The sequence below is a fragment of the Trichinella spiralis genome, assembly GCF_000181795.1.
Source record: "Trichinella spiralis strain ISS 195 chromosome Unknown Scfld4, whole genome shotgun sequence".
NCBI lineage: Eukaryota > Metazoa > Nematoda > Enoplea > Trichinellida > Trichinellidae > Trichinella > Trichinella spiralis.
In genome coordinates, this window is record NW_003526943.1 from 11,111,179 (window position 1) to 11,126,782 (window position 15,604).

The following is a 15,604-nucleotide window of genomic DNA, read 5'->3' on the forward strand; positions in this document are numbered from 1 at the left end:
GATTGTGTTTTTCTTTTTCTTTTCAAATATAATAAATGCATGCTTTTTTCTTTCAACCACATACATACATCATCATCATCATATGCGTACAATTTTGACAATGCCTTTTTTGGGATAGGGTTTTCGAAATACGGTGGTGATGATTATTGGGGTGCCAAATTACGGTGTGTTGGTGTGACAACTGAATTTTGGGATAAAATAAAATTTTTCAATAAAATCTTGTCCAGTGGTGGTGAATTTGATTGATGATTATCAAATTTCATTTGCGAAGATCGTCAACTTTTTTCAAATTTCCAAACAGAATACATAATTCATTTTTCTTCTTCTATTTATGAAAGTTTTTTATTGAAAAAAAAGTTCAAAAGTATTTTTGCAACGGTTCTCCAATGATCTTTTCACAAACGCTGGCCAATTGTTTGCACTGCATTTCAACTTCTTCACTCTCATCTGAAATAGAGATAATGAAGTGAATGAAGAATGCACGAACAAGCAAGCAAACACATAATATAAATAATATGAGCAAATGACACAAACCTTCCATCAACTCTGACAGAAAAGGTACTGATTCCGCGATCAAGCCACTCGCTTGTTCATTAAGCATTTCATACCATTTTTCGAGAAGAACCAAAACTGAATGACGAACCTGCAAAAAACAATAGTTTCAATTGACAAAAAATAAAACTACAATAACTATATACCCTTTTGTCAGCATGGCGAGTTTTTAACAGAATATTGTAATGCAACTTTTTCCAATAAGTTTCATCATTGATAGTCTGCGCGACATCAATTATGCATTTGATCAAACATTTTTCCACTCTCAACTCATAGTTGATAAGATCAATATTGTCAAACTAAAATAATATAAAATCCAGAAAATGAAATACACGCAGAATTTGTTTCGAAAAAAAAACAACTGCCATCATCACAACACACAACATACCTGATCAACCAAGGGTTGAGCAATTAATTGCAGCTTTCCATCATTGTGATAGTTAGCTTGCAATTCTCTGTTTGGTCTGCAAGCTTTCGAAATACAAGTAATCAATATTCGAAGCATCAAATCTGCTCTTTCTTCGTTCACAAATGGTAAATGTGCAACTGGAAATGAAATAAGAATCAGCAATAAATTCCAACTGTCAGATGAGCACAATTCACATACCTTTATTAACATTCAACTTGTCCAACAATTCCGTGGCCGGCTTCAAAAACCAATCCGCAAATAAAGCAAACATATCTTGCAATTTCATCGATAATCTGAAACGTATCTGTTATCAATTTGTACAATAATACAACAACATGATGAATCCTTACGCAATGCCATAACGGTACACGTTGAGCAGCAGTTGTTCATTCGCATTTTCACACGTAGCCTTATCAATTATATTCTTGATAAAATTGTTCAAATCTGCTTCCGTTTGCTTCAACGAATAGCTAACCAACGATTGCATCACCGTCTCGTCGTCAAAATTATGCGCTATCCAAAATTTATCATCACTGTCGCAGTGCCATTTCTCCAGGCCAATGAGGAACATTTTTTCCAATAAAAACTTATTACTGTTGATCATTTGCACGGTACTGGTCTTGATCCATTTTTCCAAAAGTGAAAAAATAAACCAAAAACATTTCTGCAACAAAGCAATACAACAGTATATATATATATCGACAGAATGTGGTCGTTGAAACAACAACTACTTACTTCTTCATCTACATCGTTGAGCACTTCAAATATGGCCGGCAACAGCACTCGACCATTCAACTCCTTGAACCGATCTTCCAAGCAACACAAAGCAGCCCTGATCTTGACAAAATTCAAATCCTCGTTTCCGCTTTCATCAACTGGAAAACTAGTGCAAATCTAAAAATCAAAATTAATTATTTCATTAACAATCAAAAAAAAGCTTAGCCAACCTTCTTCAAAAGCTGAGGCAAGTGTTGAGCCATGAATGGCAATACTGATGTTGTAATATTGGTTAAAGAGTTGATCAGGCCGATTGAAAATCTCTTCACTGACCTGAACCACAATGAAAAGAAAAATTCAATTATTAAACAATCACAAATCAAACAATTATTGTCATCAAAATATACATTCGATCGCTTCCAAGAATTTCCATAATTTTCGGCATGAACAGATTTATATACGGTATACTTTGATTTCCCATGGCAAGAACGAGATCCCCCAAACAGCTAACGACAACAATCAACAATTCTTTGTCCAACTCGGTCCAACAATTCAACGCTTTCAACAATTTGTCCATAATCTTAAAATGGAATTTAAAGATAAAAAAAAACAATTGAAATAAACATCAAGAAAATATCCATCCGTACGTACGTGGGAAAATTCTGCCGAACTGTGCACCTTGGCGAACATTTGTCTGAGAGCGGACAAAGAAGCGCATGTCAGCTTCACGCTTGTTTTGTCGTTCTTTTCAAAATTTACCATGCCATTCAGCGATTTGAACAGCATTTCCAATTCTTCAATCTATGAATATTAAAATTTTCTTTCAGATATTTCAAAGTTTAACGTGAGAAAAGCAATGCTACAAGTCTATGCGATGGGGCATCGCTGTCTATTTACTTTTTGTGACGTTGGTGCATCAGGCAGTTCTTGCATTTTTTCGGATAACATTTCCAAACTCTGAACTTTGACAAATATATCTTCCCTTTGCAACAGCTTGGCAATCATTTCAATCGAACTGGACAACGGCATCAGTGTAGAAATCTAAATGATCAGATAACAATTTATGAATGAACAATCTAGAGAAAAATTATGAATCTTTATGAAATTTATGTGGTTGCTCTTTTTTTCAAATACTGTCGTCAAAAAGATTTATTAAATGATAATAATTGAGCAGCTGATTTCACAGAACATTAAAGTCCTTGTCTCAAAAACAAAATATGAATAAATATGTAAAAATCAAATTTACCCTTTTCAGACAGTGATGAACGCGATAATTGATCATTTTCAAATATTTATTGTAAAATTCAGTCGACAAATCAAAATTGTCAGAGGAGTTTAAAACTGTCACAAACTTCGCAGTAAGCGATTCAAAAACATCCGTCAACTGATCCATCTCTTTTTTCTTCAAATTTTCCAACTATAAACAAACAAATATACATGCAATCAATGTAAGCAATTAGCATCAGCTTGTTTACCTTCCCATGCAAATCGGTCGATTCGAACATGTTGTAAACCGCTTCAATCAGTTCATGTTTGAAATGCAACAACTGTTTCGTTGAATTCGCCCGCAAATCGAACACCTTCTCATACAGATGACTGTGCTTTTCCAGTGCATCTTTCAAACTTGCTCCATCCGTAACTGAAAATTTGTCGTTGATCAATTTCAATGATTATTTCAATTATTCATAATTACTCACTTTGATCAGGGCTAGTAGTACCATTTGTAAATGCCAAAAAGCATGAAACCAAATTCAATGAACAATTCAACTGCACATCAGGATTGAATTCAGCAAAAAGACACTGGCACAGTTGATTCAATGACACTGTCAGATGCTGCATCAAAAAAAACAAATGTTTAAAATTTATAACAAGCATCGGTATGGCCAGATGACCAACCAATGTGAAAATTCTCTCCTCTTGAAACGAGAAATCACAAAGCATTCTGGTCTTTCACTTTGAGCCATAAAAAATTTCAAAAACAAAAATAATCATCAAATAAATTACCTTGCGTTCCTTTAAAATTTTCATACTGGGCCATCTTCTCACGTAAAATTCCAACAGTAGAGCAATCAACAACCACAGATATCCCGAAGTGGAATTTGCTACGTGATTTTGCATCGCTTTTTCAGTAATGACAACCAAATTGCGCAAAATTGGAACGCGACGATGCGGTGAGATGAACAATGCTGAAGAAGCAAAATCTCGAAAAATGCTCAAAATAATATTTTCCAATTCCACCACATCTTTTGGACTTTCCTATTAATATTCAAAAAAGTAGAAAATGAACACAAATACACATATACACATATATCACAATATGCTCAAACCTTAATAATAGTTGGTATTATAGTTTCAATAACAGAACTCATCAGTTGAAAAGACGAATAATCATCGCAACGTTTCAAATTACTGCCAACAAATGAAAATACGGGAATCATTCGAATTATAACTTTTTCCTTAAAACAAATATATTATTCAAACGTTGAAGAAGTAGAACAACAACTGAAATTTTATTTCATAAAAAGGTATATCAAAAAAACAGCATTACCTTGAGAAATGCTGCTATACTTTTGAGCAGTAACAAAGCCGATGTGTGACAACCGCTTAAATCAAAATTGCGAAGACAATTGACCAAAGTTTCAACGTCCAAATCCGATATATTGACGTCCGTTTTCATTTCTGAATGCATTTTTTCTTCACAGTTAAAAAAATAATACTTACATTCCATTTAAAAAAATGGTTGACTTACTGTAAGAATTATCAAAAATTGTTCGCAACAAGTGCAAACACTGCGTAATTCCATCTTGAAGTTGAGCACAGTTTTCATGGACAAGACTGCTGAACAATGAAGTAATAAAATGAGAACAAAAAAATTACAAAAATCGAACAGATGATCGTTTCGCTCACCACTGCAACAGTTGAAACAACGGTCGAGCTAGAGGGGGCCGTTTAGGAATATTTTTGTTGTCGAAAATCACTTCCATCAACATCAGAATTCGTTCCCAAAGCAGCTGATCAGAGAATTCAATATCTGTTGGACATTCACTTTCCATTCTGAATGAAAATTATTGAACGAGATAACATTCCCACAATACAACAACAACACACACACACACACACACACACACGTACCTGCCCCTTTTCACTGGTACGACGTGTTCATTTTTTAAGAACAATTCTACGCATTTTTCCAAACGTTTCAACATGTAACTTTCCGATATAGGTAACTGAAATATGAATATATATGAAAAAAAAATTTTCCATTTTCATTTGTTTCAAATAATAAAAACTTCACCTTGAGCAGAGCAATTTTAATCGCACTACTAGAAGCACTGTCATCTTTGAGACTGCACAATGCGAACATTTCATCCAACAAAATCGTCCGCAAATTTGAATCAATTTTTGTGAAAAAACTTTTCGTAATCTGCATCAATAAAGAAGAAAAAAAAAGATACGTTGGATTGAAGAAAGTAATTATTATCATATTGATCAAAAGTGAATTCATAATTAATTTTACTTGTGAAGCGACGATGGAGGTGAAGCGTCCATCTCGCAAAGCTTGGATCAGAGCGCGAAATGTCTCAGTATTGGATTTCAGAAATACCGCCGTCTCTCGTCGGTAAATTTTACAAAGACTGTTCACGTAAAGTTCCATTTTCAAATTTTGCTCAGCTAGTGATGACTGCTGCTGCTGCTGAGCATCGCAGAGCAGATGATTAAACAGACTGCCCAATGCTTGGAATAAAGACTGTAAATGAGTAAAATTAATATTAATTTTAAAAAAATGTAAATTATTGTTCACCTCCTCGTTGATCATCAACATTGCAGTGGAGATCTTATGAACAACAGTTGGAGGCGGATAATGAGCACTTTTGCACAAAATGTCGACAATGTTGAGCAACAATTTTAAACGAACTCGTCTCACAGCATCAGACAACTCCTTGTCAACAAATGCAGCTAAACTCTACAAAAATAATGAAATAAAAACAAATGAGAAAGATTGAAACGCATTTTTTAAATATACAGAGATATACACATACCACTTGTATGTACTGGGAATCCAAAATGCATGCAGGAAGATCACTGTTTATACAGTCCAAAAATTGGTAATAATAAGCATGAGAGCGATTTTTCAATGTCAATGCCTGGCGCAATCGTTTGAGTGTATTGCAAATCAACTGCCTCTGCAATAGCCCATCCGCCGACATGCCAACAAAAAGCATGGGTATAACTGAAAGATAAAAAATTTCATTGCAACAATAAACAAACAAACAAACAAACAAACAAACAACACGTTTTACCGACAGAATTGTGAGATGCAATTATTTGCAATTCATCGCCGTCCAAATTTTTCAGCAATTCTTCGAGTTGCAAACAGAGGTTGATGAAAAGTGGCTCCAAAGTTTCATCATCAATTATGAAGATGAGCAATTTACAAATTTCAGCTGGTTCAGCAACAAATTTCTTAAATAAAACGAAAAAAATTAAATTAAATCAAAGCTTTGCTTTGCAAAAGCATTCACTTCTGCTACTCACATCAAGAAGGGGTAAAATCATTCTGTTTGAAATCTGCTTCCGATTTCCGTTTTCAACTTCATCTAAATCAACACGCGCCAGTATTGCATACTTGCACAAAGTGACCAAAAGCTGTGCATTGAACTTTGCCACATCATCATCTTGCCACCAAAGCATTCCTAAAATTTATTTACATATGATTTGTTCCCTTTGAAAAACCAAATTCATATAAATTGCAATGAATTAAATCAATGAAAAAAATTACAATAAAATTTTCAATTGTTCGATAATCATTAAAGCTGCTTTTTTTACTTTATTTTTTCATTCACAAAAATTAATAGCACCTGACATGTACGATTTATCCCATTTGACATCCATCAATTGTATTCCAACCAACCACATCATTTCGACACTTCTCAAACCGTAATGCTTAAATTTAGCAAGATCCAATTCCAACGTTCGGTTCTGCATTGGAACCTCGCACAGAAAATGCTCAAAATCAATTTCACTAAACATATTCATCTGAAATAAATAATAAAATGAATGTAAGAATTTAAGAAACATTCGACAGTAATAATTCCATCTTCTCATCTACTCGCCTCATCTGGTTTCTTTGCAATAAAACAACGTTGCCAAACATTTTCCAACAATTTGATCAAAATTTGAACAGTTTCATGCAAATTTTTGTGCTTCGCTTGTCCAACCATATGGCACAATAGAAAAGTGAGAAACATTGCACAAGATGAATCAGCTTCAACATCATTCAAAGCACTATTCAAGAACAAGCTCACCTGAAAATAAATTATTCAACGATTAGAAAATTTCATCAATTCCAAAAATTCTCCACAACAACAGACTTCTTCCAAAGCATCCAAGTGCCTCATGTTCCAGCACGTACAATCGTGAAGCAAACTTGCCAAAAAGCATTGCCAAAGTGAATTCATTTCTGAACAATTTACTAAATTTGAGAAATTTAATTATTAATAAAATTAAAAACAAACAAACAAAAATTCAACCAATCCAACCTTCCAGAGGTTGTTCACGAGATAATTCTGAAGTGAAATCAGAATTCAAAATCTGCGCGACGTGCTTGCCTTTCCCTGCCCCGTCGGTGAACATAATTTCAAATATCCACAACGTGACCATATTTTTCATCTTGTCTTCAACGTGCAAAAAATGCTTAGCCATAATAATACCAATACGATTTCTCAAGTTTCTCCTGAATGAATAAAATTCACAAATAATAATGATAATAATAACCAAAAAAAAGGTACAACTTTTTCGATAAATTTGCCTCATCAGGTAGATGATTCATCAGTTGGTACAATTTCGAGATGATCTTTTCAGGGGAAATGATTGAAAATAATTTCTAAATTATAATTTTCCAAATGTTAATATTTGTCCATTTTCAAAAATATTCTTGCAGAACTTACGTCACATTTTCTGAGCAAAAATTTTATCACTTTTGAACTTTCGTCTTGGAATTTTTCAAGAATGGGAATTTCCAATTCTTGAACCATTGATTCGGTGGTCTCGTTCTGCTCTAAAAGATTGATCATCTTTCCCAAAGCCAATTCACGCACAACTGGCTTGGTATGGAAAACGCTTTCAATTAACTGTTTTGATGTAATGTACTGAAATTATTCCAAAAATTGATCATTTGAAATTCAAGAAAATAAATTTCTATTAATATTCAATATTTATCTATACTTGCAATACGCTCGCTCCTGACCAACGCAAAAAGTTCTGCATTCCTTCGACATTTTTATACGACTGCTGCAACCGATTTACCATCATATCAAAAGCAATAGGATATCTGAAATTAAAATTTAATTAATTATTTAGCAAAATAGATAAGCTCAGTTTATCACTGAAAAGGAGAACAAATAAATATTACACAGAAGATAGGATTGTAATTGATCTGTGAAACGCTGTACTGAATCGTTGAAACTTTTCATCGTTGTTATCAAAATTTGAAATGTAATACTGGGCAATAACGCTAAAAAATATCACACGTAAACAACAATGAAACATTTAAATATGCAACAACAATACAGAACAAAAAAATTGATCTTACTTGATAGTTTCCATGCTATTTGTCACCTGCAGATCGATCTTAGACAAGCATTTTTCAATAAAGCCAATGCAAACCAATTCAGATGATTCTTTTTCAACAATATCTTCAATTGTTGCGAGAAACAAAGATTTAAAAAATACATCAAAAAAGTTTGATATATCCGTCTGCTTGTTCCACTCTGCCAAATGTTCAATAAATTTCAACTGTTCTTCTTTTTTTGAAATAATTCTTGCTGCTCTGAAATCAAAAATATAAATAGTAATAATAAATAACATGTGATAGCTGAAACGTACCTTTTTGATATTTCGTTTACATTTTGATTATAAAGCACTATTATGCAAGTCAACAAAGCAGTGGAACATGTAGAGACATTCATTGTCTGTAGCAGTCATATTACAAAAAAAAACAATTATTATTATATTTTCATTAAAAAATGTTACAATTAATTTCAGTAGCTTACAGACAACATTTTCGACACAAGCAAGCCAGAAAAAGATGAATCCAAATTTACTTTCGTTGCCAATTCGCAAATGATCATATGTGAACAAAGCATATAATCATCAAGATTCGATCTGAAAGAACAGCAACCGCATCGTAATTTTTTTAATAATTCAATGCAAATCAACTCACTTCAACCCATCAATTATATATGGATAAAGTTGATTCAAAAATTCATCAGTCAAATGATTATTGAAATAGATGACACTGCCGATGAGGGATGCGTAAAAATTGTACACAATTGTAAACGAAGCCAAATTCCATTTATATTTTCGAGCAAGCTGAAATGCATTGGAAATTAAACCCATATCACTGGCAAATTCTTTCCTTTTTACTAACTTTCAGTAAAATTGGTACTGTATCGCAGAGAAAAATTAAAAGGTTCGGATTTTTAATGCATTCTTTGCACAAATCACTTTTAGCAATCGATTGACCAGTTAGTTGTGTCGGTATAAGCCAATTCCACAACGGATCATCTTTGGGTATGACCAAAGTTTGAAGCAATCTGACAAAAGTGTTACTCTCGTGATAGTGCAAAGCGCAACGCAACACTGCCGGGACGTTGTATTCATAAATGCGAAAACTAAAATTAAAAAGAAACAAATTACAAATACAAATACTAGGCATTGAATTACAAGTTCGGCATACCGTCGAATAAGCCATTCCAAACATTTCTGTGCTGCACCAAGCAATAAATATGGCGTGAGTAAAATTAAAAATGCTTCAATAGTTTCGTCCAATTTTTCATTCGCTTCTTTAGTTAGCAATGCTCGTTCCAAATCCAAAATGGATTCGTCAAATAAATGCATTTCAAATTCAGCGAAACTCTTGTCAATTGCTTTCAGTTGAACAAATCCATCACTTCCTGAAATCACAACAAATAAACAAAAAATATTAACTATGTTAATGCCAAATCACTTACCGATTGCGAAAATTTTTTCCCGGTCAATTTCAGCCGCATCAGAAGAATCGAACAACAGTGATACCAAACGCTTTTTCTGCTTGTAAATTTGTGAATCAGGAACGGCTAAGCGTTTCAGTTGATTACTCAAAGATGTCATCTTTGATTCAAGTCCGGTTAGAAGCAGAACTGAAACTAAACAATTCTATAACGCTTTGCACGAAATCATATAAATTTCATTTTGCTTGCTTGAAAATCAGATAACTTTAAATTCGAATTTTGAACACTATAACTTTACAACTGACAAATAACTTTTCACTTCTCAGCGTTTTACTGTACGGTAGTAAAACAATGCAAAAAAACAACAGTACAGTAAACATTTCTGTGATGAAAAGTTTTCAAACCCATACCATAATTGACAAACATTTAAATTTCTGAACTTTCTCGTTGAAGTAAAAAACAAAAAGAAATTTAAAAAGTATCGCATTTTTACCAAACATGCCATATCATCATTGTCAACTAGATGTCTTCATTCACATTTTTGCTGCATAATTTCGATAAAAAATAATTCGGAAACGTCAAGAAAAAATGATAAAAAATTCATTGTAACTTTTAAGTAACATAAAAGAGATTATAATTTTTTCATTACATCTAAAAAAATGCAAAACTTTTTCATAATGCACAAATAAAAAGTCATAAAAGTGGTACATATATAATGCTTATACAAAAACAACTGAATATTTCATTTTATAAAATCATTTTAATACATTTTATTTATTTCTGTTGGAATTTAATAACATAAAAATAAAACTTTAAATACCAAAGTAATATTACAAGCACATCATTTAATTACAGTATTATATCAAATGCTAAAAACATCTCAAACTTTTGAATAAAAACAAAGAATTTGGTAGGGTGCAAATAAGCGATTACTGTAAAATAAGAAAAAGCAGGAAGAACTTCATACTGTACTTTTGTTTTATTAATTTATCATAATTTATGCCTTTAACTTAATGAAAAAATATCAAAAAGTGAAACATAAATAATAAAAAGTAATTAAAATCGCAGATTATGCATTGTATACATAAATACAAACAATTATTTAACAATAACGGATGTGTTCCGGGCGGAACGGCGCCGACGTCATCAACATGACACACTCTCTGGTCAGCGTGCGCAAGGCGTGGTCAAGGCAGGAATATTGTGAACCCACTGCCATTAAAAAGTCATCATCGTGGCGGGCCAAGAGAGGAACCATCAAAGAGGCCGAACACTGGAAGCTCAGCGGCAGCCGACGAAAGCTTAGATCAGCGCCTGGATAGCACGGGCGCTCCGCGGCGACTGAGCTATTCCATTGGCGGTTCGCGTTATCCACCAGGTGGGCCGCTAATTCTTGAGCAAGACCCTGATGCCCATACTCAAGGAGAAGTTCCCCCATGCGTTGCAGAGAGCATGGGATCTAAATAAAATTTAACAAATAAAATGAAATAAAATTTGACAAATAGAATAAAATAATATTTGACAAATAAAATGCAAAGGAATGACAACAGATGAAATTCAGAGGCACGCGTCAGAGCAGCAACCAATGAAATTTTATTGCGAAAACGTAGGCGGAATCAGCGGAGAAATCGGTTCTACCCCTTCGATGGAGAGAGGTATCAGGTCTGCTTCCCGGGGAACTCAGGTCAACCAGATCTCCCAGACAATAGTAGGCAGACCAGGCGCCGGCTCACTGCGATGCAACGACGCCTGAAGAAGTGTAGCCGGGACAACCACGACTACGCGTCTGGCAGGAGGCAGCACTCAGAAAACGGTTGGGCAGAACCGGCACCCGCGACATGTCCGCCGAGGTGTACTGGGTATCTTTCGCAACACGCAGACCTGGGGGGTAAGCAACCCAGCTGATTCGGTAAGCTGTGGTGTGGCTTTGAAGGAGTGGGCGATAGCGATCTTTAGGACAGTGGGTCCACAGTATTCCTGTCTTGAGTCCTGAACGCGCCTTGAGCGCGCTGACCCGAGAGGTGTCACGTCTAGGAGGTCGGCGCCATGCCATCCGAAACAGAATGGTGAATAACAATAAATTACCTTAACATTATGCTGTCTATAAATATGAATGCTATAAATTATTTTGCATTCAAAAAATGTTTCATACATTTTAACAAAAGTTTCTTTTTGCGACCAACTGATGTTAAGATTAAGTTCATATGACTTCTGTTGTCACTTCCTAACATAATGCTTGAAATAATGCCGAAGTGGTGCACATGTTAATTTGATGAAAAAATGCATACTGATGAAATTTATCTGGTTTTTTTTATTACACGAAATATTTAATTGTTAATAATTAATTCTTTTTATAAAATATCTAAATGCATTTCGAGAAAAATTGCCTTTGTGTAATAAAATGTTTTGTTAATAATTTCATTTTTTCATATTTGCAAATGGTTCATAATTGCTATGGGTGCTTATCGTTGTTTAAAATAGTTTTTGCTTATTAGTAATAAGGCGCAGCATTTTGAACAAATCCTACGTTTGCACATTACGTTTACTCTGAGTGACGTATGATGAAAATGCCTATTAAGCAATAATGCTGACTGTCTTTGATCACAGTCTGGACCAAAGTTCCTCAGCATTATTAAACATGATATGCGAACTATATTTCAAAGCATATTTGGTATCTGGCATCATCTTAATTATTATCTTTGATAAATTTATATGTGGTAAATGTAATTTTTTGTTTCATTTTGTATTTAAAACATTTAAATAATAATGTTTTATTTTTAAAAAACGCTTAGCTTGTTATTATCGCTTGTACTTCAGTAAATGGATATTTCATCAATTTCACTAAAACAGAGAGTAAATCAAATTGAAACTATGTATTGTTTTTTGAATAAACATACAAAAAAAGTATGAAGAATATTTTATCAGCAACACAATAATTGAAGTTTTAAAGTGTCTAAGGAATTTGTTAGGCTAAATTTATATTTTTAATTTATTCTCTTTTTGTAAATCTCATTTTCTTTTTAGAAATTTTATTCAGAAAATAATTTTTGCATTAGCGTCTTATTGTTTGGTAAAGCATATGCGTATACTTTTCTGATGGTGGCTATCAAGTTAATTAATATTAAGTGAACAATAAAATAAAAGGTGTATTTTACTTATTTTATATCTGTAAAACAACTGACCCCAATAGGATAAGTTTTTATACGTTCTAGTTTTGCTACAAAAATCAAATATATCATAGAGAAATAATATTTTCAATGATATTTTTTTATTCAAAAGAAATAACTAGCAAATTCGTGGATATCATCATATCTGAATAAATGCGCCACATATCAATTTATGCTTTTTAATTTTGTTTTTATTTTCAAATGTAAATGAAATATGTTCAAACGTTTTAACGCTTATAACGTAAGCATGCTATTTTGAAACAAAGCCGGATATTTGTTCAAGCATCAAATGTTTGTGTACAACAAAAAGATTGTGAAGGACGAAAAGTGTGCGTGAATAATATTTGCGTTCGTGCAAAAGCGTTGGGCAAAAAGTGTTTTGTTGACAATGATTGTGGCTACAACAAGATATGCAAATACAAAATTTGCTGGCAACCTGAGGGTTAGTTTGTATATTGTTTAATATTGAATTTTTTAAAAGCATTTTATTTCTATTTCTGATTTACAAGATAGTTCTTGTTACCGCGACAGTGACTGCCCAAAAGGTATGAAATGTGTCCAAAATCGATGCATTCAAGATGAAGTGGAAACTCCTGGCAAGTTTGTTCTATTCAATAGATCAATTTCTATTTTCTTACTTTATTTTTAATAAACTGAATCATATGCAACAATTTAGGCGATACATCCGCCTCTCAAATAGGCACTATTGGCCAACGTTGTGCTAGTGAAGGACGTTGCTACACAGCAAATGCGTTTTGCTTATATAATTATTGCCAGTGTAAACCTAACTCTGTTTACGATGGTGTTAAATGCATCCAACGTGAGAAATGCTTGTTTTTATATATTTCATTCAATGATTTTTGATTTTGATTTTTTTAAGACTCATTATTTCACTTTAAATGTTCTTGGCTATTTATCATTGTTAATTAAAACACTTTATAAGTATTAAAATTATTTAATCTTTATGTGGAATAATTCATTTTTAAAACTGGAATTTATATAAAATTTTAATTTTTTAGTGGCTGAACTTGGTGAGCCATGTGGAGAAGAAAACGCTCCATGCCGCGCTCAAAATTCAAAATGCATCGATGGAACGTGCCAGTGCATACAGAACTACGTTTTGCAAGGACAAGAATGCAAAATGGTTAAGAGTAAATATGATAAATTTATTATAAAATCCATGAAAATAATTTAAATAAACTGAAGAGTTGGATCTTGGACAGTTTTGCATGAGCGACGAACAGTGCGCTCCTTCATATTCCATTTGCGAACGTTCAGCACCTAATGAACAAGGCCGGTGTGCTTGCCGACAGCAAACTGCAAAACAAGACAACATGTGTCGCCCATTGGGTAAATTGATTGTTAATAAATAATTTTCATTTGTTGATATAACTGCTTTAAAATTTAATAATTTAAGGCAACGATGGCTTCATTTATTTATTATTCTAAAAAATATTTCAGCATACAATTGTCTTGTTGGATCAGCATACATTGCAGATGGAAAGGTAAAAAAATGTGTTGTACGTCAAATCAAAGACGAAGTTAGCTATCCTGTAACTGATAAAGGAGGCTGTCCGGAAAATTATTACTGTGTCAGCATGGGAAGCTTGTCGGCTAAAGAGCTAAAGGGATCTTACATTTTGGAAGAAATTGGTATATGTTGTCCAGAAATAACGCCTACGTGTCCAGTTGGTGAACCAGAGCCAGTTGCTGCAAATTATTGTGAATCAGAATGTCCCAAAAAAACTCACTTTTGTCTTAAAGATGAAAATATGGTCGGTGTGGCTACATGTTGTTTGAAGCCATGTCTTTGGAACAACGTTTACATAAACAAATCGTGTACGGTGCCTTTGCGAATTGGTGAAGCATGTGAAAAGCAATCAGAATGCGTTCTTAACAATGCAAATTGTGAAGAAGTTGAAAAGGGAGGTATTCTTTTACTTTTAAAGCGTTTTATTAAAAAAAGTACTATTAACAAAGGCAAAGTTATTTCTGTTAAGCATGATCGTTAAAATAATACTGATTAAAAAAGATTACTCTCCACTAATTCGATAAATTGAACAAGTAAGGTAAAATTCAAGCAGCATTAAATTATTTCAAATAATACATAGTACATGCAAATTATATTTTTTGTATCTTAACAAAGTGATAATTTATTTTAATTTAATAAATTTTAAAGGCAGTTTGCAATAAATACTTAATGCATTTCTAGTTCAAGTATGTGCTTGTTCAAAGCGAGATATTGAATTTAAAGGAAAATGCATCGGTATGATATTAAAATCTCCAAACCAATGAGAATGATAATATGCATGTTAAATTTTAAGAACCAAAATGCCCTTCACAAAGACAGCCGTTGATGAGCAACGGTCAAATAGTTCGTTGTAATCCATACACGGCACCGTGCAAATCAATTTATCGTTGCGATGAGAAATATGGAATCTGTTGTCCAAGATGACGAAGCGGTCATTTCCTTCTTTTATTATTTCAACAGCCAACATAAAATAATATTATAATATCAAATAAAAAATTTTTAATTGTAAAAAGTATATTTAATTTGTGAAAAGTAGATTTTATTTTCATAAAGTTTATCATAGTGAAAGAAAGAAAGTTTCCAACATGTACAACATCAGAATAATGATGATGATGATGATTTGAAAAAATGAACAACAAAGATATGTATTAATTTTAAAAAAAAGTTAAAATAACTGTGCGGTAAAAAGGAAAAATTTTATACTTTAACAAACAATTTCAGTTGTACAATAAACAAA

General features: G+C 33.0%; 3 protein-coding genes across 3 annotated transcripts; 1 reads left to right on the top strand and 2 right to left on the bottom strand.

Annotated features, from left to right (window-relative positions):
- Positions 1–358: 358 nt before the first annotated feature.
- On the bottom strand, positions 359–9,829 carry Tsp_06405 (conserved hypothetical protein). The gene is made up of 34 exons (XM_003378483.1): positions 9,691–9,829; positions 9,417–9,633; positions 9,108–9,351; positions 8,901–9,049; positions 8,271–8,507; positions 8,093–8,192; positions 7,627–7,827; positions 6,832–6,984; positions 6,538–6,715; positions 6,215–6,372; positions 5,980–6,142; positions 5,719–5,909; positions 5,481–5,642; positions 4,974–5,426; positions 4,811–4,905; positions 4,586–4,732; positions 4,428–4,516; positions 4,227–4,357; positions 4,006–4,134; positions 3,683–3,934; positions 3,376–3,511; positions 3,154–3,317; positions 2,925–3,095; positions 2,576–2,719; positions 2,330–2,479; positions 2,086–2,258; positions 1,909–2,011; positions 1,697–1,855; positions 1,312–1,625; positions 1,160–1,254; positions 941–1,098; positions 699–851; positions 535–643; positions 359–447 (listed from the first exon to the last, which is right to left on the bottom strand). The coding sequence occupies exons 1-34, from the start codon at positions 9,827–9,829 to the stop codon at positions 359–361; spliced, it is 5,706 nt and encodes a 1,901-aa protein (XP_003378531.1).
- Positions 9,830–11,398: 1,569 nt separating this feature from the next.
- Tsp_06404 (conserved hypothetical protein) lies at positions 11,399–11,722 on the bottom strand. The gene has a single exon (XM_003378484.1). It carries the CDS (start codon positions 11,720–11,722, stop codon positions 11,399–11,401), a length of 324 nt encoding a protein of 107 aa, XP_003378532.1.
- A 1,328-nt stretch (positions 11,723–13,050) lies between these two features.
- Tsp_06403 (conserved hypothetical protein) lies at positions 13,051–15,291 on the top strand. Its single transcript, XM_003378485.1, has 6 exons — positions 13,051–13,077; positions 13,318–13,381; positions 13,513–13,656; positions 14,043–14,186; positions 14,298–14,765; positions 15,161–15,291. Exons 1-6 carry the CDS (start codon positions 13,051–13,053, stop codon positions 15,289–15,291), a joined length of 978 nt encoding a protein of 325 aa, XP_003378533.1.
- Positions 15,292–15,604: the final 313 nt, after the last annotated feature.

Coding starts and splice junctions, on each gene's coding strand:
- Tsp_06403 (XM_003378485.1), top strand. CDS start 13,051: ATGTTCAAACGTTTTAACGCTTATAAC. Junction 13,078..13,317: donor AACGTTTTAACGCTTATAAC/GTAAGCATGCTA, acceptor ATTTTTTAAAAG/CATTTTATTTCTATTTCTGA. Junction 14,187..14,297: donor CAACATGTGTCGCCCATTGG/GTAAATTGATTG, acceptor AAAATATTTCAG/CATACAATTGTCTTGTTGGA.
- Tsp_06405 (XM_003378483.1), bottom strand. CDS start 9,829: ATGACATCTTTGAGTAATCAACTGAAACGCTTAGCCGTTCCTGATTCA. Junction 3,512..3,682: donor AAATTTTAAAGGAACGCAAG/GTAATTTATTTG, acceptor TTTTTGATGCAG/CATCTGACAGTGTCATTGAA. Junction 852..940: donor CTCAACCCTTGGTTGATCAG/GTATGTTGTGTG, acceptor ATATTATTTTAG/TTTGACAATATTGATCTTAT.
- Tsp_06404 (XM_003378484.1), bottom strand. CDS start 11,722: ATGGCATGGCGCCGACCTCCTAGACGTGACACCTCTCGGGTCAGCGCG.